At 38.2% G+C, this 27,729-nt stretch overlaps 1 protein-coding gene across 7 annotated transcripts; it reads right to left on the reverse strand.

Moving 5' to 3' along the window:
• Window positions 1-1,503: 1,503 nt before the first annotated feature.
• erlin1 (ER lipid raft associated 1) lies at window positions 1,504-27,695 on the reverse strand. Of its 7 annotated transcripts, none has more exons than XM_057848073.1 (12): window positions 27,590-27,661; window positions 24,023-24,101; window positions 22,538-22,619; window positions 22,291-22,337; window positions 19,130-19,191; window positions 18,895-19,020; window positions 18,745-18,818; window positions 15,291-15,349; window positions 15,110-15,201; window positions 14,946-15,035; window positions 9,376-9,455; window positions 1,504-3,167 (listed from the first exon to the last, which is right to left on the reverse strand). In XM_057848073.1, the coding sequence occupies exons 1-12, from the start codon at window positions 27,603-27,605 to the stop codon at window positions 3,009-3,011; spliced, it is 966 nt and encodes a 321-aa protein (XP_057704056.1). In that variant the 5' UTR covers window positions 27,606-27,661; the 3' UTR covers window positions 1,504-3,008. The 7 variants fall into 7 exon arrangements, with proteins under 7 accessions (XP_057704056.1, XP_057704052.1, XP_057704051.1 ...); XM_057848069.1 differs by having other exon boundaries at window positions 1,507-3,167; window positions 24,023-24,148; window positions 27,590-27,695; XM_057848068.1 differs by having other exon boundaries at window positions 1,507-3,167; window positions 24,023-24,148; window positions 27,571-27,686.
• Window positions 27,696-27,729: the final 34 nt, after the last annotated feature.

Below are 27,729 nucleotides of genomic sequence, written 5' to 3' on the forward strand. Positions count from 1 at the left end.
TATAATAAACAAATACAGTACTTATGTGCAGTATGTTGAATGTATATATCTGTCTTGTCTTATCTTTCCATTCCAACAATAATTTACAGAAAAATATGGCATATTATAGAGATGGTTTGAATCCCGATTAATTACGATTAATTCATTTTAAAGCTGTGATTAACTCGATTAAAATTTTCAATCATTTAACAGCCCTAGTTAAATGTACACCTTATGCCTGCTATACTGTATACATAACACAATAAAACAGAATTGTTGTGGAACTCAAAATGTTGACTGGACACTTACGGACTATGCACATTAAATCATTAGTAACATCAAATATTACACAATACACCAAAGTATATCAGTAGCCGTGTCCTTAAGTCTTTCTGATAGTTTTTCCCTGACCATTTTACTGCAATAATATAGTGAAAGCCTGAAATTATGGCTTTTAGTTTTGGCCACCCCAAGATTTTTAGTGGCCCCATCTGGCCACCCCTATGAAAAATTTCTGGAGGCGCCACTGGACATTCATTCGTTTCGTGCGAACGAAAGATGTCCATTTACGTGCCCTGCTATCCTTTGGCCACTCATACAACTTTTCGTTTGAGTGACAACAAAACATCGCCACACACCGCTGTGGCATCTTACAGAGAAGCAATGCAACAAACAATACTGTTCTATGGCGGACTTCCCTCGCACTTCCCGGTGTGACGTAATTACCGAAGATTTCCGAAGATTGTCGAAGAAAAGCATTTTCATTGTCAAGGGCGTTGCTATGGGTTAAACAAAGAATCTGGAAGGGTTGCGTTAAAAAAATAATGAAAATATGCTTATAATTGTTTAGCCATTGATATTATTCAAAAACATGGTTGGCCAACCTTAATTCACATTTCCGCATTTCCTGCTCACTATTTTCTCCAAATGAACAAAATATAATGAATTATCACAGTGGGAGTATATAATACTCCCATGTGATACATTAAAACTGTTCAGACCATAAGGACAATAGGACATCCAGACTCCCATTATCAGTGTCAAAGCAGCTGAACGGGATAGGTTAAAAAAGATAAAGTGACCTTTTGGCTCGTAGCGGCCTTCACAATTAGAGGAAGTGGTCCCCTCACATGCTCACACGTTGAGTGCTTCCTGCGTCAACAGGTGACCGTCCACAGGGACCGCGTTTTGCCAAAGAGCTGTTGGTGCGTTTATGTTACGCCCATGACACATAAGTGCGTGACACATCGTACATGTTTGTCCCGTCATCAACACATGGCCACAAAACACTCAGAATTGATTGTTATGGCTGAAACGTGTACGTTTATATTGTTGAGTCAATGGTGTCAGTGCGCCCTTTATTGGAAGTTCCAGGAACTACACCATCGCAGCCTGTATTTTCTTTCCCATAGTTGTGTTCAAAAGCCTTAAGTGGCATTCAGCTATCACCAACGAAATGCAAAGCGGAATAAGTGTACATAACGGCACAAAACCTATTTAACAATTAAAAACTAAGACTAAATCTGAATAATTCAGTCAATCAATGCATAGAGAAGAGAGGTACCAAAATAGGCTTTATTTAAGAACATTGTCAAAACATTTTTTGCATATAAACCCTTTAAAAACAAGGAGAAAACAATTTCAGAGAATTTCACAGATTGTACAAAATATAAGCAAGAAACAAATACAGTAAATCATGTCGAGTGATTTGTAACCCCCGATTTGCATGGTTATCCGCAACCGCCGCCATAGCAAGCAAGAGGAAGAGTGCGGCCATTTGACAGTCACGTAAACATCAGCACGTCTCTCCGAACACAAATAAGTATTGTCTTTCTCTCGGCTCACGTTGCGGCTGATGCACCGGCGCGTGACTGACCACCATTGTTAAAACCAGGCCAACTTGCATTTTCCTTATACAAGTAAAAAAAAAAAAAAAGTCAAACTAGCTCCTGCTCAAGCACTAAATGCAGTTAACAAAAAAGGATGCTAGTGTTATTACAAGGCTTTATTTTGTTTGGCAAAGAAAGAGACACTGTGCAGTTAAACGCAACATCACAAGGTGTTGACTGCGGAACGGTTGTGTAACCTTAACGCTTATTTTCTCGCGTCGCAATTGCACAGCTTTCTTCTGATACTAGAACAGTAAACTTCAGCGCAATCCTAGAGAAAGGTGAAAGGGATTACTATTTGGATCTAGTATCAACATTATGGTTGAAATCCTTGTGAGCATCTGACTAATTGAAAATTTCCTGAGATATCTCAATGCGCTCTAAACAAAAAGTGTTGGCAGATAAGAGCAGGCACAGCTTTCATCATCAGCACCAGGCCACAACATGACTAACTGGCAAACCAAAGAGGCTGTGTGGTTCAGTGGTAGCGTAGTTGCTCCCCAACCCAGAGGTTGTGAGTTCAATTCCCCAACCTGATGACCTCATCTAAGTATCCTTGAGCACCCCACGTTGCTCAAGATGCTCTGTTATTAGCAGGTAAACTAGCATATAATGTCAAAGCACTTTTTAGTGCCTTGATTATGGAGAGGCGCTATGCAAGACCAGGAAGCTCTTCTGCCAGTATGCCATTTACATTCTCATTAGCACTTTTAGGAGGAAGTCCACTTTTCTTTAGCAGCAGGCGAACACCATAGTGCAGTTTGAACCACAACCGAAAAATGCCAAATTAGACACCAAAGAAATAAAGAAATGCCTCATCCACATCTCATACACACAAAACAAATCCCCTCTTGTTTCTAATTAGTGTCACCCGCTACATTCCAGTCCAAATAAAACGAATCAACAATCATCTTCTTTGCATATGACGACATTAGCCCCAAAAAAAAAAAAAAAAAAAACGTTAAACAAGCAAATTAACTCCTTGCTTTCACATTACGGATAACCTTGTAGCAGGGTTTTCATTCTCACACTTAAAAAATCCCTTTCATTACCTTTTTCTACTGCTTTTCAATCATGTCAAATCCTCCCAATATTTCTTTATGCCATTTAAGACAACACAAATGTGTCTTAAGATTTCAACTAGTCCTGCTCGTGTGTCTTGTGATTATTTTCAGGTCTGTTCAGGCCGAGGTTTCCCTCCACAAACATGTTGGGGATCTCCTGCCCGAAGTAGATCTTGCTATTAGTTGCTATGGCCTGGTACTTCATCAGCTCCAAGTACTCGGGGGTTAACTTCAACTGTGGGAAAGAATACGTGATTGTTAAGCCAGATTGCTCACATTATACAGGGTGTTGCAAAATGTTTGACCCCATTTCGTAGGCCAATAAGTTTGACAATTTTCATTGGAATGACCTCAATTTTTTTTTACAGCTTGTGTAGAAACGTTTCAAGCTTTTGTTTGTAACGTTTGGCATTTCTATCTTTTCAGGTTAAGAAATGCCGTTCACTTCAAAAGAAAAGGCATTTTGATAAAGCCTTTTGCAGGTGTCGCTCATATCGAACATTTATGAAAATCTGTCATATAACCAACAAATATTTGTACTTTTCTTTGTAAATTTAACCAATAAAACTTATGACCTTCAACATAAAGTGTATTTAGTACTACTGTACTACTGCACACCGAATTTTCCGGACTATATTTCGCACCATTTCGTATAAGTCGCATTTTTTGCGGGAAATTTATTTGATAGAATCCAGCACCAAGAACAGACATGTCATCTTGAAAGGCAATTTAAAATACAATAGAGAATAGGTGTACGGTATGCTAACATGACATGAGGCTAGAAGTTAGATCGGGCCTAAAAAATCCAGCCCGACCCGAACGGCCCGCGGGTATTAAACCCCGACGCGGCCCGAGCCCGATACTTGATTTGCTTGCCTGAGCCCGGAAAAAACAACAAAATTTTATGTTTTATTTGTAGGCACGAGCCCAACAAAAAAACCCCAAACTTTATGTTTTATTTGTGAGGACTCAGCAGAAGGAGGAAATGCGGGGATAGGATGCGTGGTCTCGTTTTGTGTGATCAAGTTTGTGACGATAAGGTGCATATATGCATAATGAGAACAAATTAAAGCCTGTCTTTTGTAACTAATTCTCCCAGTTAAACAAGACTGTAAGATTGGATATTCAATAAACATTTAACCTAACCCTTTTATATTTCCTTGTCTGTTCTAACAGGCGGATAGTGGATTTGACATTTATTTTAATCTCCTCAAGTTGGCAGAAAAAAGTTTTCTCAATGTTTAAATAGTCTACGTATTTTTATGATCATTATAAATGCATTTACACAACGAAATAACGCTGGAAAAGTTTGTTAAATATATTTTTCGTATGACACCAAAGCGCCACATTAGTTTACATTCAGCGAAGCAGACACAGGTTTCCGTATAGCACCTTCAACAATCAATTTGACTCCTTTCCATATCCTATTCCTACCACAGTTGTTTGCTTTTAAATTCCTCTGTCTTTAGTTTGTTTTTCACTCCTATAGCTGCTCCATATCGAAAAGGAAATACCAGGATGCTCGCGGAGGGCGGGGAAGATTGAAAAGAGAGCGGGGCCACTGCGTTCACATGCGCAGGCATGCACAGCGCCTTCTCTGTTTTATCCAAATTATTTATTTTTTTTAACATCCATACATTGTTTTAGTATAAATATATGTATATATTAGGGCTGTCAAACGATTAAAATTTTTAATCGAGTTAATTACAGCTTAAAAATTAATTAATCGTAATTAATCGCAATTCATCGCAATTCAAACCATCTATAAAATATGCCATATTTTTCTGTAAATTATTGTTGGAATGGAAAGATAAGACACAAGATGGATATATACATTCAACATACGGTACATAAGGACTATTTGTTTTTTATAACAATAAATCAACAAGATGGCATTAACATTATTAACATTCTGTTAAAGCGGTCCATGGGTAGAAAGACTTGTAGTTCTTAAACGAAAAATGTTAGAGAAATTTTATATTAAAACCCCTTTTAATGTTTTCGTTTTAATAAAATTTGTAAAATTTTCAATCAAAAAATAAACTAGTAGCCCGCCATTGTTGATGTCAATAATTACTTACACAATGCTCATCATGTGTGCTGAAGCTTATAAAATCAGTCGCACCCAAGCACCAGCAGAGGGCGGCAAAACTCCATAAAACACAACAAGTGAGCGTTTCACTGTGTACTGTCATTTAAATCTCTCTGAGCGGGGCATCTGCGTTAATTGCGTCAAATATTTTAACGTGATTAATTTTTTAAAAATTAATTAACGCCCGTTAACGCGATAATTTTGACAGCCCTAGTATATATATTTATTTTTTAAAAAGTTTTAAAAAACCGAGAGAGAAGTCGGCCCGACCTAACCGTAAATAATCACACATAAGTCGCTCCAGAGTATAAGATGCACCCTTTGCCAAACTATGAAGAAAACTGCGACTTATAGTCCGAAAAATACGGTAAAGTTGAACTTGGAAATGATGTGACTGATGATACAGGGGTTAACAATAGAGGTGGGAATCTTTGGGCACTTAACGATTCGATTGTAAATCGATTGTTGATTACCCCCCCAAGCTATTAGCTGCTTTTAATGTTTCGTATATTAGTTACATAAATTGTACAAAAAGCCTCACAGGCTTCAATAAACAACTATTCCAGTTCAAAACAGTAAACAAAATACTCAAGTCCCCATTCTTTATCAGCAGCTTTAAACTACATTCAATTGATTTAATGTTGTGAATCAACTGTTAAAGTTGTTAAATTGCTCTCATGAGTCCACAATTTCTCTTCGGTAATTTCCCTTCGGTCTACTTTTTACATGTGAAAGTTTTAAAATTGTTTTAAAAATAGATTCAAGTCAAGATTGTGCCAATTTAGGAGTATTTTAGATGAAAAGTTAATTACGTTCGCTTGGAAGATTCGTACAACAGCCTTCTAGGGAAGTCTACTGCTTTAAGATGGCGGCTGTTTACCAACGCCGGCAAGTCTGTCATTTCGCATCTAGTTTTCTATACATGTGCTGCTAACGACACTGAGCCTGTCATTTCGTATCTAGTTCTATATAGATATGAGATCTATTATCTACCACAGCATTATGTGGACGTAGTTTGTAGCAGGTGTTGGCAGCAGACAGGTATTATTGTTTTTTTTTTTTTTTTTTTAATCTAGCGCCATGAGTTGAGCCAGAGCCGTGAGTTGAGCATTGTCATTACCCAGGTAATGACAAGCATGATGTTTACGCTTGGTCCGTTCCTCATTGCGTCCCGACTACCGCGCTGACTGTGTTTTAGTTACGCTTTACTTGACATATTTCAATAATTGGAATTTGGATGTTTGTGCATCGTTCTCGAATCTTCCATGGCCGAATCGCGAATAATCTAAGAATGGGAAATTTCGCACACCTCTAGTAGACAACAAGGGAAATTAGCCCCTGGCTTTTGAAGTTCACTGGCCCCACTATCCCAAAAGTCACGAAAAAGAACAATTTGCTTGAATAACATTTATTTTTTTGAGGTAGATTTAATGAAAAGTGCAGCATAACGCGGCAAAAGCATGAATCTAGTGCAAATAATCTTATTCCAATTCCATAATCACTATAGTATAGCCCTATTTTCTGGGAAGCTCCAGGGGGAGGCTGGCCCATGAGAGAGCCCCATGCCTGGGCGAAGCTTTCCTGTCTTCCCCTTACCGCCCTCTGGTCTTCTCCCCCGGCTCGGTTGCCGTGACAACAATTTAGAAGTCAAAGAGATGACTAAGGCAATTATGGTTAACGATTTCCAAACTAGACCGTCTTTATGACGATATTATTTTCTCCGTAGTCATACGGATGAATTATCACGTTATGTTCATACCATTTCATACTCATTAACCTTTCTAACTTTACTTGCCTGCATATGTGGGCATTGATCTGCACACCTCACAGTAAACCTCGTTTCTTGCCAATTCCAGCGGTTACGCCACTGGGGCTGAAACATTTTCTCGCTTTTCTTTTCATATTGTATTTCCCTTTCCTTCAACTCTTTCGGTAACTTTCTCTTTCTTGAGTGGTGTTTTTACCCCCCCCTCCCCCCCCGCGTGCTTGGCCGGATGCTGGGCATTTCAGAAACATGTCGTCTTGTAGTATAACGATAAGGAGGTACTGAGATACAATCAATCAGCAGCAGTAATCAAGTAGTGCGCATTCACGCTTAAGCGAGCAAGTGAACGTGGTGTGTTTACGCCTCACGGAGAGCAACGGCTGGCTGCATAGACTGTAAGGTTGTCTTCGATCAGGAAAGTGTAACAAAACAAGGAACCACTGGGGATTAATGTGAAATAAGATTTTTTATTTTTTAATCGACATGTTATTTTTACTGGCCCCACCGGGCCAGTGGTTGAGCATTCTGGTGGCCCTGACAGTATTAAAAGTACGTCCGCGCCACTGGGCATTATATATTGTCAACCCTTGTTATAACAGCTAAAATGCTGATTACCATCTTTTCCGGACTATAAGTCGCACTTCTATTCATAGTTTGGCCGGGCCTGCAACTAATATGTTGATACTTGGGCATGTCTACACGAAGCAGGGTATTTTGCACAAAGAGGACCTTTTTCTACAGTTTGGCCTATAATCCACACGCAGAGGCACATTTTGGATACTGAAAGGGAGAGTTGATAAAAACACCGACCAAAATGAAAATGTGCGAATTCTGCGTTTGTAGCGCCATCATATCGACGTTGATAACCAAAGAATACCAGTGGAAATATCACTATCTGTGAAAAACTTTGTTCCTTCATCACACATGAGATTAGTGCTGCAAGGATTAATCAATCAACTTGAGTATTCGATTAGAAAAAAATATTCAAATGAAATTTAGCTGTTTCGAGTGTTCTTTTAATTAAAGTGCCTTTGTAATGGTTTATTTTGAAAGTGTTTGCATTTAGTTTTATTACACTGCCCTCTAAACTGCCTGATTTCACATGGATGAATCCAGCTGCTCCATGTTAAGACCAACATAAGCCATGTTTTTGTTTAAGCTAATGTTTTTTTAATGCATTCGTAATTTAGTTCATCAGTATATTTAGCCGCTTATTCCGCCTATTTTTTTTGTGGGAATATGTATTTGAACCATTTGTTAGGAGCATTGTAAAAAAAAAAAAAAAACTTTTTATAGCATTTAAGCTAGCGGACTTTTGCTATGCAAGTTAGCCATTGTTTTTTTTTTTGTCGTACATAGATCCCTTTTTTTTTTTTTTTTTTTAAAAATACCATTTATTTTAATTTTTCATGTTCCATATCAAATTACTCGATTATTCGAACTAATTCATCGATTAATCGATTACTAAAATAATCGATAGTTGCAGCCCTACATGATATTGATGTTTACATTTGGAGTCAACATTGATATCTTCGTAGTCAATACATTTAAACGTATTTGCCTTTAATTTCTATTTTAGTTTCATTCTGCAAGTGTTGATGTCATGAGCAGCTGAATAAAGTCAGTAAACCACACGGACGTCTGACATAGTCATTTCGGAACTTAGCTTGCTGTCTAGCTAGGACCTAGCTCCAACGTCTTGACAGGGACGGTGCAATGACATTTAATACATGTTTTTGGATACAGATTTTGGTCATTGATTAAATAAAATGACCTACCCAAAATTTGGCTGATGCTCCAGTGTGACTTATGTATTTTCCCTCTTTATTGTGCATTTATTTAGCAGGTTTGACTTATACTCGGGTGCGACTTCTAGTCCGAAAAACACAGTAATAACATAAAAGAAAAGGAAAACATGATGGCTACCTTCTGCTCAAAGTTGTATGTTTAATTGATACAAATAAGTGCAGATGATTGATCCTAGTGGGAACGTGAAGGTAACGGCTTGGTGGATTTGACCTAAATATTACTTTAAAAAAAGGTGGTGTGAACTGGACACCTCAAATTCAGCAGTGGTTAGTCCTAATGTTAAAAGACTTATCTTCCTCCCTCTGCATGTTTATCACTACATTACTACAGACAGTTGGCGAGTTCTTATCCTACTTCTGCTTACACAAGGAAGATGGCTGGGAGTGTTAAAAAAGTGCGGAACGAAAAATATTCTCACTAATCATTGTATTCATGCTTTTATGTAGCCATAGTATTTTCAAGGTATTGGCTGGCCTGCTCTGATGCCTTATTAAATGTGTTGCCCCTCATCCATGTAGGCTTCAACACTTAGTGCACAGACTAAATAGGATGTATAAAGATTGTGTGGAGGCCCAATCCCCTAAATTTGACTGTCCATTCTTTTGGAGATGCCAAACAAGTCATTAAAATGCACTGTGGACAGGCATCTGCACGCCAAAAACTGTTATTAGGGTGGAATCACCCATGCTATTTTTGCTATCAGAACAGATCGGTGCCAAAAAAAAGTGTACTACAATAATACTTTGTGTGTGTATGTTAATAATCCTGTTTTTATACCTGATTTGCTTCAGCAAACTTGGCAGCAGTGTAGTATTCTGCGTCTGCCTTTGCCTTCTCTCTGGCCACAAAGGCAGCATCTGAATTTAGAGACAAATAGCAAGACAACATGTGGAAAAAAAATAAAACACTCTCTTCCGAGTTTTCAGTTACTGTCACAAAAAATATTCATGAGGTTTGGTACTTTTATGACTTCATTGTGGGTTAACAGAAAAAGTGACCAAATCCACTGGGTCAAAAATAAACAGCAGTGCACAAAAAAATTTGGTTACATGTCCATTGCCCATTTTCACTTTAATCAGGCACTTTAAATAGCCATAGACAAATTTATGGTTGAATCTTTGAACAGTCATCTTGTCAGAATTTGTGCAGTTCAGTTAAATTTGTAGATTTTCTGACATGGACTTGTTTCTTCAGCAGGGTTCACATGTTCTCATGCTTTATGAATATTTTTGACCCAGCAGATTTGATCACTTTTTTCCGTGAACCCAGTGCTTCTCAGTTATTTTCTCTTACGGCCCCCCTCGGTCCCAGGAAGACGTAAATGTTTCGAATGAAAAATATGTCTGTATGCTGCCATAGCAGATTCATGCCGCATTAAGGCCCCGAACTATTTTTAATTTGTACGTTTTACCCAGGAAACCCCCGTTTACAGACATCCCGCAACAGCTTTTGTTTCAACCCAGCCATAAAAAGAATTATACTTATTATTCAAAATGTCTGTCATTTTTAGCTTAGCATCATTAATTGATGTCTAATATTTCATTTAAAAAGAAAAAATGACTTTAAAAAATTATTCACTCGCATATTTTAAACTTTTAAACAAATTACGTCACAATGAAAAAAATGGTGTCAGTAAATAAGTCACTGATATCTACCTCATAACTATCGCTTAATTGTATTTTTTTTGTTACTGTCGCATTTTCCCCGATAAGTTAAATGATAACTAAACGATCCAAACAAAGAAAAATTGGGGGGAAAAAAAGCATGTTTAAAAGGGTAAATATATGAAAAAGAACATCTTGACTTGATGTCTGCCATTTTTGCATCGTGACCCTTGTTATGACCATGTTTCACCCATAAAATCCCTTTCACCCATTCACATCTGATTCTTGACACTCGGTGATACATGCTACATGTAGTTTTTGGATCGAAACTAGGTAAGTACGCGATAACATTTCGCTAAAATCATGGCGTCTCACCTCCAGTTTGGGTTTTGATGTTTAATTTTTTTTTTTTTTAGATGCCCGCCTGTTCATAATTGTTCTTCCCCCCAAAAATTGAGATTTTAAGCTTTCCAATGATGTATCACATGTGCATATCGGACAATTTTGAAATTTGGCCAAATTGGAGGTCTCAGAGCGGAACTTCAAGTCACCTGAGTGTTTTCCGCCATAGATCAAATACAATAAAGTATAACTTTATTAACATTGTTTTGTTTGTAACAGAAAAGACTTAAAGCATATCAATTTGCCTTAATTTAATTTTTTTTAAAAAATCCACTCAAATACACTCCAGGAACATTTTTTGACCATTTGATACTGAAAAATAAAATTTAACTAGAAACTGCAATTTCTGGAGAAATTACACCTGGTCTTTCCTGTGTGGCTATACAGATCGTAGCCCCGCCCAAGGCTATCAATAGAATGGACAAACATGCCTATCAATGGCATTAAACAAATTAAATCCCATTAGAAATGAAGGTGAAATTTGGACGTCCATGGCTGTCAATGGCGGCACCCTTAATAAGCGTCAATGGAATTGGGGAAGTTTGGGGGACATGTCCTATTGATATCTGGTCATTATCTGTTGATTTTCGAAAAAAAAAAAAAAAAAAATTCCCATTGAAAATGAATGGGAAAAATTTGGACGTCCATGGACGTCAATGGCATCACCCTCCATAAGCGTCAATGCAATCGTGGACATCTGGGGGACACGTCCTATTGATATCTAGTCATTTTCTGTTGATTTGGGGGAAAAAAAAAATTCCCATTGAAAATGAATGGGAAAAAATTTGGACGTCCATGGACGTCAATGGTATCAACTTACATAAGCGTCAATGGAATCCAAGTACAATGGCATCAATAGAATGAACAAACATGAAGAAATGCCATTGGAAATGAATGGGAAGTTTGGACGTCCATGGACGTCAATGGCATCACCCTCCATAAGCGGCAATGCAATCGCGGACATTTGGGGGACACGTCCTATTGATATCTAGTCATTTTCTGTTGATTTGGGGGACAAAAAATTTTCCCATTGAAAATGAATGGGAAAAAATTTGGACGTCCATGGACGTCAATGGTATCAACTTACATAGGCTTCAATGGAATCCAAGTACATTGGCATCAATAAAGTGTAAAAACATGCTGAAATGCCATTAGAAAATGAATGGGAAATTTGGACGTCAATGGCGGCACCCTTCATAATCGTCAATGGAATTGGAGAACTTTGGGGGACACGTCCTATTGATATCTGGTCATTTTCTGTTGATTGTGGGAAAAAAAAAAACATTTCCCATTGAAAATGAATGGGAAAAAATTTGGACGTCCATGGACGTCAATGGCAGCACCCTCTATAAGCGTCAATGGAGTCAGGGATGTTTGGGGGACAGGTCCTATTGATATCTGGTCATTATCTGTTGATTTGGGGAAATTTAGTTTTTTCCCCATTGAAAATGAATGGGAAACATTTTGGACGTCCATGGCCGTCAGTGGTATCGACATCCATAAAGTCAATTGAATCCAAGTATATTGGCATCAATAGATTCGACATGCATGGCCGTCAATGGCATCAATGCAATGTAAAAAATGCAATGTAAAAAATTCAATTGGAAATCCCATTGTAAGTGAATGGGAAATGTTCTCATTAGAAATGAATGGGAATGTTTTTGGCAAATTTCCGGGGGACCGTAATTTTTATCAAAATTCTGTACACAACTTTTATGCCCCTCACCGTCACGGAATTTTTGATGCCCAAATTGTGTGATTTGGTCAAAAATTGAAGGACTAGTTACATTTTGAAACTTTTCTTTGTTTCCCATTAAAAATGAATGGGCCAGTTTTTGGCAAATTGCCGGGAAACCGTACATTTTATCAAAAAATTTTGCTAGTATTTTTTATTCCCCTCGCTGTCCCGGAATTTTTGATGCCCACATTGTGTGATTTGGTCAAAAATTGAAGGAGTAGATACACTTTGAAAATTGTCTTTTTTTCCCATTAAAAATGAATGGGCAGGTTTTTGGCAAATTTCCGGGGAACTGTATATTTTTTCCAAATTGTGTTAATAACCTTTATTCCCCTCCCCGTCCTGGAATTGTTGATGCCCAAATTGTGTGATTTGGTGAAAAATTGTAGGACTAGATACATTTTGAAACTTTTTTTTTCTCATTAAAAATGAATGGGCAAGTTTTTGTCAAATTTCTGGGGAACCGTAAATTTTTTCAACACAACAAATACAACTTTTATGCCCCTCACCGTCCCGGAATTTTTGATGCCCAAATTATGCGATTTAGTCAAAAAGTAGCGTTTTGAAAATTGCTTTTTTTTCGGAAAATTGCCGTTTACGGGCAAACGGAAAATTTTTCGGGGACTTTTGAAAAAGTCCCTGCGTCGCGCAAAAATTCCGGTCGTGGCGATACTTGAATGGTGCCGATCAGTCAAGCGGTTCGGGCTGCGCAGCGCGCCGAAGGATTCCCATTCAAAAAAAAAAAACAGAATAACATATAGGGAGGAAGTTGTAGAATCTCACTACCTGATCTTTCCAAAGGAAAGACCAGGTAATAAAACCAATAAATAATAATATATTCAAATAGGCAGGCAGTATCAGCTCCTTTGCTATTGTGTGGGGTTATTTTGCACTGAGCAATTTCATATGCCACCTTATATGATGCTAACAGTGCTCGCTGATTTACTGATGTAGCACTGACAAAGCGGGACGATTGTTGGCAATATTCAGCACGTTTTCGCTGAAAAACAATTAAGCGGCTTATCAATGTGATTGGGGTCTAATGTCTTTAAGTGAGGTCTTAATTGATTTGGCTACCTGCTGTCCACTGCAAATTTTTTAGACACACTAAACAGACTGGTCTTTCCTCGTCTACCACTGTATTAAAAGTGAAAGCCAAAAGCTTTGTCATATTTACTCGTCTGACCCCAGTAACACACCAGGCACGTCTACGATTCCAGCGCGTCAACGCACCAGTGACGTTTGCCGTGAATTTCCATAGGACGCGTTTTACGAGCAGAGCGTCTGTGGAGCGGCTTAATCAGTTCACGCGAGTATTGCAAGATCGCACCAGACTAGCAGGTAATTAAAGATAATAATACAACAACCATTTGCCTTTCAAACCGCGTATTGGTCAGCTTTTTTTCTAAAAGAAAGACGAAAAAAGAAGTCCTGTGCTAAAGAGAAAAGCAACCCCAATGACAAAGATTTTAACATGTATTTTTACAAATGACATGCCCCTAACCCTGAGTCTTTTTTTTTTTTTTTTTTTTTTAAATTCTGATGAACGGTTTTCAAGTTAAATTTGTGTATTCATATCATTTAATTACAGGTGTTTTAGCTCATTTCAATTTATTTATATGGGCTATCATTTATTATGTATTTATATTTTACAAATGTGATGTAGTATACATTTGTAGTCTATATTTTATGTTCTATAATTTAAGTTCCAATGTGAATATTATTTCCTACTTGTTTTGTTGTAATAGGAGGGTTTTGTATTGAACACGGGGGTACTGGTACGCAGAGATTAAAACCAGAGTTGATACTGTCCTGCCCTGTTGGTTATTATAGCAGAGAAGACAGCAGTAAATCAACAACAACAAGTAAACTGTGACCCGATCTACTCACAGCCTCAAGAGATCTGAGGGACTCAAAAAGTAAGGGTTACTATTGCATATTATTTTAAAAATCAACCGGATCGACCAAATTTTAACAATAGTGACTTCCGGTCTGCCTGATCCTGCCTCGTAGCACTGACGCAGAACGGTCGCATCTCACATCAAAAAATACAATTCTGCCATTCCTTTTGCGTGCGACGAGTTGAGCCGCTTCCAGGACGCGTCTGAAACGCAGCCGTTCTGCGACTGGTATGCATTGGCTAATTAACTTTAACGGCTGCATTTCACGCGTTGTTGCGGCAGCCTAGTTGTCGCGCCGTAGTCGTGTCTGGTTTACTACCGGTGTTAGCTCTTCATATCTCCAGCGCGCTTTGCTGTGTGCTCGTTTGGTTAAAAAATACTGCGCACAATCTGAAAATGAGAGCGCCACTGCCATCCACTGAGTGGACGTTCAATCACACTTTATTCCAGTACGGCAAAAAAGTATGTTCCCCGAGGTCACATGCGCCACCCTCCCAATGCTTGCGCCCCATTATTTGAGAAGTACTGGTTCACCCATAATAAAGTTATAAAAGAAATAAAAAATCATGAAGGTTATTTATGACAAGGGAGTATCGGAGTATGTCTATCAGAGAAAATCAGAGTTGTAGAAGAGTCATGCCATGATGACAAGTGTATGAAAGTTTTGACCAAAACTGTACGTGATGACACAAGGAGACTGACCCTCTATTTCCGAGATCTTCTTCTCAGTCTCTTTCTCCATCACTTTCTGCTGGAACTGGATCTCAGCTACCTGAGCCACCTTCTCAGCCTCTGCATGACAAAAAAAGGCAATGGGGCTTTGTGTTGAGTTGTGCAAATTGAACCAGTGACAAAACCACAATTACCGATAATGGCTTTCTTCCTCTCAGTCTCCGCTTCCTTTTCCACCACCTTCTGAGTCTGAGCAGTAATAAGGAGACGAGTCTTCTCTGCTTCCCTACTCAGACACAGACATAATACTTGTTTTCATGCTTTTGAATTCACTTCACACATTAGGTTCTTGGCAAGTAATGAAGTCCTACTCACATGAGTTCAAAGTTCCTTCTGATAGACTCGGGGATCTTTGGCTTGGTTACGCGGACAGCCTACATCCGTTTTGAGATCGGGGAGATAGAAAAGGTTTTTTCAACAGCCACAAATAAATTTTGTCATGTGGTCACTTATCCTTCACATCAGTGTGAGGGACTAATACAAATCATAAGTTGTCTTGCGTCACTAAACACCACTAATAAGCTTAAATGTTAAGAAAAGGAGTAAGAAAATCAATTTTCAACATATTATGGAAGAAATTCAAAAGAACAACTAAATCAAAAAGGTCATTAAAGGGTTGTGCGGTGGATATTCACGTATATATATAAAAAAATAAATAAAAATCACTAACCATTAAACTTTAGTACGTTTTTTTTTTTTTTTTTCCAATAAACTTGACTTTATGTGCAATGGCTATATCTAAGATAATTGATATCAGACTTTAGATAGAAACTCCACTTTCACTGTATGATATATTTGTACCTATTTCCCAGTCACGCAGTTTTTATGTTTATTTGTGAAAAAAGAAAAGGTACTGTAGCAATTCTTAGTCATTAACTTTAACCGTATCAAATTTAGACCTGGCATCCACATACAGCAAGTGAACAATACATTTTGCATCAGGTAGGCCAGTGTTCTATTCGTCAACATAAAAAAATGACGAGAACGAAAATATTTCGTCGACCAACAATTTTTTCATGACGATGACAAGCTTAAACGTGGCTTGAGAGACGAGAACATAACGAGACAAATGCCAGTTTTCGTCTGACAAGACGAAAATGTGACATTGTTTCTGTCTTATGTTCACAATGCATGACATTTTCATAATGTACGTGGAGTACGTCAGCTTGCATCGTAGCAGTGTTTGGGTAATGTCACTCATGTGAGATGTGCCACGCCTGTTCCTCGCTCTCCCCACCGGAGTTTAGGATGTGTTTAAAACTAGGCTGCGTACCATCTTGCTTGTTTGGAGACACGGTAAGATTTAGTTTCTTATTTGGGCAAGAGAGAATATGCAATGCTGCTTTAGCCTTCAAAGGTCTGTGCTGAGTGATCATCAGACGCTAAATGCAACTCCTAGTACAAAGTTAATTCGTTCCAGGACCTTGTTTGTTAGTGGAAATGGTCGTACGTCGAGCAGGATTTTTCCATAAGAATACATTATAAATCCATTAATTCATTTGGCAGCTCGAAAACCTGTACTAATTACTTAATAAATGCCGCTGGTACTATTGCAGATAGCAATTACACGGAGCAAAACTAATAAATTATGAATAAAAATCTGAATACCTGTAATAATGTAACCCATCGGGTTTTAATGTGGCGCATGTATTTTGCGTGGTGTACCTGAACGCACAGCATGGCTGACTTAACCGAATGAGGGAAGGACTTTTTACATTCACTTTGTTCAGCTGCAGTGGACAGTAGGCATGTTGTGTTGCACAAGTGCGGAAATAAATTATTAAAAACCTGACTAAGCTGGCGATTTTTTGGCGAAGCTACCACAATAATAATTGTCATCTTAACTTATAAAGACTGCCAAACGGAGGTCCGAGGAAGACCGTCGAGATCGTAGACATTCTACGACCGTATTGTCGAGCCAGTTCACGCACCACGCTCATATTTTTCTATCATTTCAATCTTCATTTTAATGGTAAGCCTAACCTTTGTCCTTTTTTCACCACCTGCACTAACATTCAAGGAACCCATGTTGATTTCTCTCACAAGAAAATCTGCTGTGCATCAGTCTTGTGGGAAAACAAAGAAACTGTGGCACTGTCATAAATCGTCGTATTTTGAGCATGTCGTCGGACGCAAATCGGAAACAAATGGTGAGTCAAATTTTACGTCGGATGTCGAAAAGATTGTGTGTCGAAGTGATCGAATGTCGAGGTACTACGGCACCACTTTTCCTGCTGAGTGTGTATTGTAGGGATGCAACCATACAGTTAAGTCATGGTTCGGTACGATTTTCGATTTGTTGTACGTATCCGTAATGACAGTCTTTGTTAAATATGTACGAGTGGGGATAGCATATCAGCTCACTCAAAATGCAAAAAGCTCACCCAAAATGCTGCCAAACAACAGATCTGTACTACATTGAAAGTTGAAGTTTCTGTCTTTCTACACGAGCAATGATCCTCGTGCGCCACACCTCCCACCTTTCAGGCAGTGTGGGGGAGGAGTGGAGGAGCGGCGCTGCTAGCGGCAGAGTTTGTTTTTTCAAGGCAAAGTTGCGCCGGACATTTTAGCGAGAGAGAAGGCAAAAAATAAATTCGGAAAATATATTTTGGGAGCTTTTCATTTGGAACGAATGTTTTTGCGTATTGAATCAAAGAGCGTATCGAACGGTTCAATATAAAAGCGAGTATTCTTGCATCCTTGGTGTACCGTATTGGCCCGAAAATAAGACGGCCCTGATTATAAGACGACCCCTTTTTTTTTCAAGACTCAAGTTTGAAAAAAAGACTTTTTGAACACCAAAATAATTTTTATACAAAAAATAATTACAGTACATCCGAAACGAATGATTATAACAATATATTTGAGAGAAAAAGCATGTTATTTTGCCTCATTCAAATCTTAATATCTGAACATTTAAATATGTAAACTAAAGTGCAATCACATTCGTAAACGAATGGCTTCTGGTTTTTGAAAAGTAAATAAACCAATCTATTGTGATAAAACAACAAAATTGCAATCACTGCATTAACCATCAAAGTGAACTCTAACTGTAACTGTAGTCTTGAAACAAATCTGACTAAGGAAAAAGATTGCAATAAAATAATGCAAACTGGTTAAACGTGAGAGTAGCTGAGATCTGTCATGATAGAACATCGCTTCAATGATATCTGGCGCCATCTAGCATCGTGAATGGGGAGAGTAGCTGAGATCTGTCATGACAGAACATCACTCCAATGATATCTGGGGCCATCTAGCGTGATGAATGGGTATAATGTCTAGACCGCGAATATAAGACGACCCCCTCTTTTTCAGTCTTATTTCAATGCAAAAAACACTGTCTTATATTCGGGCCAATACGGTATAATCATCTCCAAGTTGGCGTTGTCATTGTAGACACCACAATATGTGCTCTATTTTCATTCAAAATTGTTGGAAACCTTTATTTTTTAACTAAAACTTTTGAATTTTACAGACCAAAACATTTTGAGTAACTGTCGACTAAAACGAGACGAAATTTATATGATATTTCGTTGACTAAAACTAGACGAAGACAAACACATTTTGAAATGACTAAAACATGACTAATAAGTATTTTTGTCTAAAAGACTAAGACTTAAACAAAAATGGGCTGCCAAAAACAACACTGATGTAGGCTGATGGTCGTTTAAGAGTTCAATCATGTTTCGCTTGCTCAACCAAAATCTTTATGCATATGCATTTTATTTAACACTTGATCTTATGTACAGCACATTTATATAAAAGATACCTGTATGGTAAGTCCAGGAGCCATCACATTAAGATCTTTCTGCAAGGCAGTCTTAAGGTTTTCATCAATTATATCTGAGAAAAAAAACACACACCATATTTTACCTTATTGCACATTTATATTTAACTCTGGATTTAGATAGAGACGAACCAAAGAGCTCTATGTAAACTTCCTGGAGTGTGTGCACGCTGCAAAATTGGTTTAATTCATGGTGAATCTTGTTGAAAATCAGGGTTTTGTCATAGTCGGCTGTGTAGTTCCTCACTATGTCCACCACTAGAAACACATGACAAATTATGAGGCCATAGTGACGCCAAGCAGCTGACATAACAGTTTTATACAAAACTGAAATCAACTTTGATGAGTGACAAAGAACATTTTGTACCTGCTGAGGTGACCAGCATGTTGACAACTTCTATTCTGTCAAAATAGATCATCACCCCACCACTACCAAGCAGAGAAATAATTGTCATTTCAATCTCTTAATTGAAAAAGGAGCATTGCGAATGTAAACAGTAAAATTAAAATGATAGCAATAACACTAACGATGAAGTATTATAAGGAATATAAAGTTAACTCCTGCTCAACACAGCAGTCTGAAGCCAGACGTTCTTCGTCACAACATGACAAGTTATGACTTGCTCTTAGTTGTAATAATCCTGCTTAAACATTGTACACAGCTAAAAGAATAATGATAACACTAAAGTACAACATTGTAGATCTGAATGAAACGGTTTCATTCAAAATTGTGTTTTTTCAATGATGTGCAAAAACACCATACAGTAACCCCAAACCCCAGCTCCTAATTTTTATTTTCCCTCATTTCCTCACAATAAATGCAAAACCTCAATTTTATCTACTTAAGAACATAGGATGTACAGTGCATTAAAATTGAAGATAAATAATATATAAGTCAATGTTTACGTTAAGAAAAAAGTAACAAAAATAAGTACATATGACACACTTTGCACAGTGAAATGGAATATACAGTGGGGCAAATAAGTATTTAGACAGCCACTAATTGTGCAAGTTCTCCCACTTGAAAATATTAGAGAGGCCTGTAATTGTCAACATGGGTAAACCTCAACCATGAGAGACAATGTGGAAAAAAACCCCAGAAAATCACATTGTTTGATTTTTAAAGAATTTATTTGCAAATCATGGTGGAAAATAAGTATTTGGTCAATAGCAAAAGTTAGTTATGTACCCTTTGTTGGCAATAACAGAGGCCAAACGTTTTCTGTAAGTCTTCACAAGCTTTTCACACACTGTTGCTGGTATTTTGACCCATTCCTCCATGCAGATCTCCTCTCGAGCAGTGATGTTTTGGGGCTGTCGCTGGGCAACACGAACTTTCAACTCCCTCCACAGATTTTCTATGGGGTTGAGATCTGGAGACTGGCTAGGCCCCTCCAAGACCTTGAAATGCGTCTTACAAAGCCACTCCTTTGTTGCCCTGGCGGTGTGTTTGGGATCATTCTCATGCTGAAAGACCCAGCCACGTCTCATCTTCAATGCTCTTGCTGATGGAAGGAGATTTTCACTCAAAATCTGTCGATACATGGCGCCATTCATTCTTTCCTTTACAAAGATCAGTCGTCAAGGTCCCATTGCAGAAAAACAGCCTCAAAGCATGATATTTCCACCCCCATGATTAACAGTGGGTATGGTGCAATTCAGTATTCTTTTTCCTCCAAACACGAGAACCTGTGTTTCTACCAAAATGTTCTATTTTGGTTTCATCTGACCATAACACATTCTCCCAGTCCTCTTCTGGATCATCCAAATGCTCTCTAGCGAACTGCAGACGGGCCTGGACGCGTACTTTCTTCAGCAGGGGGACACATCTGGCAGTGCAGGATTTGAGTCCCTGGCGGCGCATTGTGTTACTGATAGTAGCCTTTGTTACTGTGGTCCCAGCTCTATGTAGGTCATTCACTAGGTCCCCCGTGTGGTTCTGGGATTTTTGCTCACCGTTCTTGTTATCATTTTGACGCCACGGGGTGTGGAGGGAGTTGAAAGTCCGTGTTGCCCAACGACAGCCGCAAAACATCACTGCTGTAAAGGAGATCTGCATGGAGGAATGGGCCAAAATACCAGCAACAGTGTGTGAAAAGCTTGTGAAGAGTTACAGAAAACATTGGGCCTCTGTTATTGCCAACAAAGGGTACATAACAAAGTATTGAGATGAACTTCTGGTATTGACCACATACTTATTTTCCACCATGATTTGCAAATAAATTCTTTAAAAAAAATCAAACTGTGATTTTCTGGGGTTTTTTCCACATTCTGTCTCTCATGGTTAAGGTTTGGTTAAGGACAATTACAGGCCTCTCTAATATTTTCAAGTGGGAGAATTTGCACAATTAGTGGTTGACTAAATACTTATTTGCCCCACTGTATATTGGAGGTAACGCAAACAATGACTTTTTTGTATTATAAGGAAATTAATAAGTAGCCTAATATAGGTAAATGAATAAAAATAAGTCAAAAGCGCACAATAACTATATTGTCAAATGTATCACATTTGAGACACGCATTTCTGGACCTCATTGCGTAAAAAAAAAAAAAATGTTTGAAACCTTATTGTGTTCAATCTCACTTTAATATTATTTGTTTTACCATGAGAACTTCATGTAACGCTTAATGTGTCATTTATGGTACAAATTAGAGAACATATATGCAAATTAATTTAAAAAGTTATAACAAGTTTCATTACATTATGTTAAGGACCACATAAAGCTTTCAAATTAAAAACGTTCATTATTTCTGGGGTCAGGCATTATAGGGTTGACATGGAAGTTGTTCTGAACCTCCCCATCAGAGCAAATAAAATGAAATAATATAATAAGCCTTTTTAACTTTTCTTTTGCTGCATTGCCCTTTTTATTGCATTAATTCAACAAGCTTCTTCTTTTTTGTTGTTGTCCCAGAAACGTGCATTTGAACCAAACAGAGCAAAGTATCCATGCTGATCACATGTCAGTATTACTTACTGTCTCGTCGGACTCAGATACACATGCTGGGAGAACTAATAAATAATAAATATCAGTGGAAACGGATGACACTACAAAAGCACTTTATTAGGCTTACTGTTAACACTTTTGTATGTAAATCTGACATTATAGATCATTTTCTTTTTGGAGATGCGTTTGTGGCAGCCAAGCAGTTTTTTTTTTTTAACATGGAGGTTTGACAGTTTGCAACTTTGCACTCATATTTTTGTGATCAAAGCACCGTTCCGCCCCCGAATGTTATACCGGGAAGGCATTCTGGCCCACTTTGTCCTGAAACTGATAGTTTCCACTTTATTACCAACCAAAAATGTATTATATTATTTCGAATCACCACTTTATTTCATTTATATGTGCACTTTTTTGACATTACACTTTTATTCACTTTCTTTCATTTATATTTTCTTTGCAAATTTATGACTGAAATACTTTTACCCTCATAGTTCTGTGACATATTTCTCCATTTTTCCTATTTTAGGTTTTAAAACGATAATGAGGAGTGGGGGGTGGGGGTAAAATAATGTCTGCTTACCTTGTTCCACAAGGAACATTCTTGATCTCGTCAGTTTGGAGTGTAGTCTGAAAACCAAATGATACAAAATATAACCACAATAGTTATTATACCATAACAACTAAGGTACACGTCTTCCCTCCTCGTGTTTATTTTGATATTAAGATGAAAAGAAATTTTTTCTTATAGGCATTTCATAGATTCCTGTTTTAAACATTCTCTTGCTTCCTCATTCTTCCTTCATAAATAGGATGCCAAAAGAGATTACCTGCACTGATCTGTAGGTGGTAATGAATGGCAGCATGATATGATATCCAGGACCATTGGGACTCGTCAGTAAAGCCCCACCCCTAAAAAGATATGAGGGAAAAAAAACTATTCATTATACTTGCTAATCATTGAAGTTGGAGAAAGGGAAATTGCCTGGAGGGAACAAAGTTGGACGTTAACTCTGAATGTACGACAGTGGAAACTTCAAAGTCAAACATAACCCGTTCTGTAATGCTGGTTGCCTGATATCTTTCCAAACTAATTTTCCAGTAGGAGAAATGCCAACTTCATTAATATTTTCTCGGATCAAACAGCAACCATTAAAAAAATATTTACTGTAAAGCTAATTTTGTAAGTAACACTCAACTGTTACACATGTATTGAGATAAGTGAACTGAACTGAATAATACAACTAAAAATAAATTGCAGCATAAGTAGTGGTATATGCGTTCGGATGCATATACCACTGAATCGAAACTGTTTTACGTCCATATCTATTAAGAATTCGGGGATTTAAGCATTTATTCACAAGAATTTTCACCGGAAAAGCTCTCTTTACATCAGGCGGCTACTAGATACATTCACTAACAGACTAGCATTTTACTTCGACATATTTATGTAAAATGAACACGAACTGCATGTTTTTTTTTGTTTTTTTTTTTAACCAAGAATCGAGACGGTTTTACGTCCATATCTATAAAGAATTTGGGGATTTAAGCATTTATTCATAAAAATTTTCAACGAAAAAAGCTCACTGTCTGTGATTCCACTCGGTCAGCTTTAACGGCCTCGCCAACAATGCAGGCCCCCTATTTATCGGCCCCGCGCCGCGTCAATACATTATGAAGTCTATGGAATGAATGAGTAGCAGTATGCGAGCTCCCTTCTAGTTGTAGCCTACATGGCAGAATCACTGAATTAAATATTCAGACTGTGCATAATACAGTGACTTATTTTAAATCAGTAATGTATATTTGTTAAGCATGCTTCAGTTGCATTTAACTCTGAAGTATAAATAGATTTGCAGTTTGTTTTCAAACATGAGGGGTTACATTTTTATTTAACTTTTAAATCATTTAAGAATAGCCGTTACGTTCCTACAATCAGGCAGTGTTCAAACTGTCCACAAAATTATACAAACACTAATATTACACTTTTTAGCAAGAAAATCCCGGCCCAGTTTTTGATTAACAATACCCACTATGAGCCTACGCCACTGTAGTTTACGGTTGAGCATCAAATGACTACTTGAAGAGACAACTGGGTTTTTTTTTTTTTTTTTGGGGGGGGGGGGGGGGGGTACTTTGTGTAAAAAATTTGTGATTGTCACTCACTGTGTTGCGGTTCCACTGTGTATATGTTTAGAAAATATGAAGTAATTTATGTATGAGGAATTAGCATTATCATGCTAAGGAACTTGAGTCCATCACGCAGTAGGGAACTTAGCCCAAATATGTTCATGTCAGTGTTCTGTTAAATATACCTGTAGTAGACAGCAAGGTGTCCTTCTTCTATTTTGTGAATGGAGGAGTGTAGCAGGACAGCTGTCACTCCTGCTATTGCTGCAAACACAGCCCCAACATGCGGCATCATCCTTACTTGCTCTCACCTGCTGACGGACAGCTATTATACAATCATAGTAAAATCCTAAGACATGACAGGAATAGCATACAGCCCCTCTGCTAACTTTGTATTGCAATTAAAACAAGTGCAGCCAAAATGGATTGTAAAAAAGTAACCTAAATAAAATGTGTTTATTTTCTAAATAAATCTATTGATTTCTTTGCTTTAACCCTTTCATCCAAGAACTATGTTGTTGTTTTTGTTTACATTAACAAGACACCCATTTAACTCCGTGGCAGCCATTGATGGTGCTAGACGTCCAATCCATTTTGACTGGGAGAGGCTAGCAGCAAGCATTTGCTTCCAGCCCACCAAGTCAAAATGGAACGGACGCCTAGCGCTGTCAATGGCACTGAAAGATGAACATTCACGGCTTTCTCTCTGATGAAATTAATTAGACGCCTCTCGTCATGAATGGACACAATGTTACCAGGAGCTATAAACCAGAGTGTAATTAAATGTCATTAATGTAGCTTTTCTGAACATTGTATTAATTTATAAATGTATTTTTAATTATTTAAAAAATACAATCATGATGAATAAAAATGGCCAATATATACACTCAGCCGCCAACTTATTAGGTACACTTGTCCAACGGCTCGTTAACACTTAATTTCTAATCAGCCAATCACATGGCGGCAACTCAGTGCATTTAGACATGGTTTAAGGCAATCTCCTGCAGTTCAAACAGAGCATCAGTATGGGGAAGAAAGGTGATTTGAGTGACTTTGAACGTGGAATGGTTGTTGGTGCCAGAATGGCATCTGAATATTTCAGAAACTGCTGATCTACTGGGATTTTCACGCACAACCATCTCTAGGGTTTACAGAGAATGGTCCGAAAAAGAAAAAAATATCCAGTGAGCGGAAGTTCTGTGGGCGGAAATGCCTTGTTGATGCCAAAGGTCAGAGGAGAATGGCCAGACTGGTTTGAGCTGATAGAAGGGCAACAGTGACTCAAATAACCACCTGTTACAACCAAGGTAGGCTGTTGTGCCGAAAAATAGCTGCCCCGCGTGAAATGTCCCCCCCTGACGGAAGCGCCCACACGTCACTCGTACAAACAACTTTTTCTTACCAATCGATGGACACAGAATCGACTTTCTTTTACCGTGAATATGTATTATTTTAGTCTGCTTGAACTAATAAATATTGTATTTTGAATATGTATTATTTTACTCTGCTTGAACAAATGAATCTTGTACTGTGAATATGTATTATTTTGCTCTGCTTGAACTAATAAATGTCATACTTGTGTGATTGTCATCGTGAAAACCTGTAGACTAATACATTTCTGTTCAAAGATGGTTATGTGGCCCAGTCCACGATTTGTTACCAAAATACATTACTAGTATTTTGTGTAATTTATTTATTTAAAACGGATTTTACAGTCGTAAATCCATTACTGTAATGACGTTTTCACCTCAATAAAGCCTCATAAATAAGCGCTCCCGTCAGGGGGGACATTTTTCGGCACAACACCGTAGGCCGAAGAGCATCTCTGAACGCACAGTACTTCAAACTTTGAGTCAGATAGGCTATAGCAGCAGAAGACCACGCCGGGTGCCACTCCTTTCAGCTATGAACAGGAAACTGAGGCTACAATTTGCACAAGCTCATCAAAATTGGACAATAGAATACTGTATTGGAAAAACGTTGCCTGGTCTGATGAGTCTCGATTTCTGCTGCGACATTCGGATGGCAGGGTCAGAATTTGGTGTCAACAACATGAAAGCATGGATCCATCCTGCCTTGTATCAACAGTTCAGGCTGGTGGTGGTGGTGTAAAACATTTTCTTGGCACTCTTTGGACCCCTTGGTACCAATTGAGCATCGTTGGAACACCACAGCCTACCTGAGTATTGTTGCTGACCATGTCCATCGCTTTATGACCACAATGTACCCAACTTCTGATGGCTACTTTCAGCAGGATAATGCGCCATGTCATAAAGCTGGAATCATCTCAGACTGGTTACTTGAACATGAGAATGAGTTCACTATACTCAAATGGCCTCCACAGTCACCAGATCTCAATCCAATAGAGCATCTTTGGGATGTGGTGGAACGGGAGATTCACATCATGGATGTGCTGCCGACAAATCTGCACCAACTGTGTGATGCCATCATGTCAATATGGACCAAACTCTATGAGGAATGCTTCCAGCACCTTGTTGAATCTATGCAACGAAGAATTGAGGCAGTTCTGAAGGCAAAAGGGGGTCCAACCCGTTACTAGCATGGTGTACCTAATAAAGTGGCCGGTGAGTGTGGAAGTTTAAATGACCCAAAAATAGCCACTTGCCCTATTAAGTATTAAAGGTCTTAAGTGTCAACTTTTAAATAGTTGTCCACTTTCCCTGAAATGTTTAATATACATATAGGCACTTATGTAGTATCTGTTTTGATAGTTCTGATCATGTATTTTTGTTTTATGATCAAATACAATCAATGACACATTCTCTGATGATACGGTCAACCGCAGTGACTCTAACCCACACCTGAGATAATCAAGTCTAACGCAAAAATGTATTTTTTTCTGAAACTGGTGCGTATTTGCTCCATTCCTGCAAGTTTTACCTAAACTGATTCAGATTTTTCACTGTGAAAGTTAATTACAACGGACCTGTGATTATTTCAGTACAGCAGCCATACTATTAGTTACAAGATTGTGTGATGTACCTCCAAACAGTGCCGTATCGATTTTATGAATTGTACAAATTGACAACTATAGCTTTTATCCTAATCAAATTTTTGCAAGAAATGTTATGCTAACACACCCAATAACACGTGTAATAGTATCCTCATTGAGGATAACCTGTGCTTATGAACTACAAAAACACACCTTATCTTTACGAGGTAAAACTGCTAACACACCGAATAATACGTGTAATAGTATCCTCATTGAGGATAACCCGTGCTTATGAATTACAACAATTTAACATACCATGTCTTTACGAGGTAAAACTGAAAGTGGTTTATTCCCTCGTGTTAAGTTTTAACAAATATAAGATGAGATAAGCAAGCGCACTCCATGTTTGTCATGCTCTAACTGTCGAGACGGTTGATTAAAAAGTGACAGGTGACAATTCAGCTAACAAAGATTTGCACACCGACATATTTTCAGACAGAATGCATCACGTTATTGAGCAAACGTCGACTAAAATAACATTGTGCGAGCTCATGACAAAACCCCTTTAACGCAACAGTCGTGTTGCTGGCAGTCCTACGACGTTGTTAGCCACAGTTAGCCGTGTAGCCAAGATTCACTACCGGGGGCGGATACCGCATTCAGACTCCTCGGACCGAACGGAATTCGTCGCGTAAAGCAAAGACTGTGCTGGAATACGGAAAACGTACAACAATGCGCGACAGTTGATATGAATATCGTGTTGTAGTAAATTGAAATTACCACTATTTTGAACAGTCACCTCTCACGGCGTTCATTCAACGACTCATCCCTCGGCCTCGACCGCCTCCCCCAGTTTTGGTAGTACTGAATACAGCGTTGCGTTCAAGGACTGTCCGAATTATTTTCTCTTGAGAAAACTGTCACGTAGAACTACAGTAG

Source organism: Corythoichthys intestinalis, chromosome 10 (genome assembly GCF_030265065.1).
Source record: "Corythoichthys intestinalis isolate RoL2023-P3 chromosome 10, ASM3026506v1, whole genome shotgun sequence".
Taxonomy (NCBI): Eukaryota; Metazoa; Chordata; class Actinopteri; order Syngnathiformes; family Syngnathidae; genus Corythoichthys; species Corythoichthys intestinalis.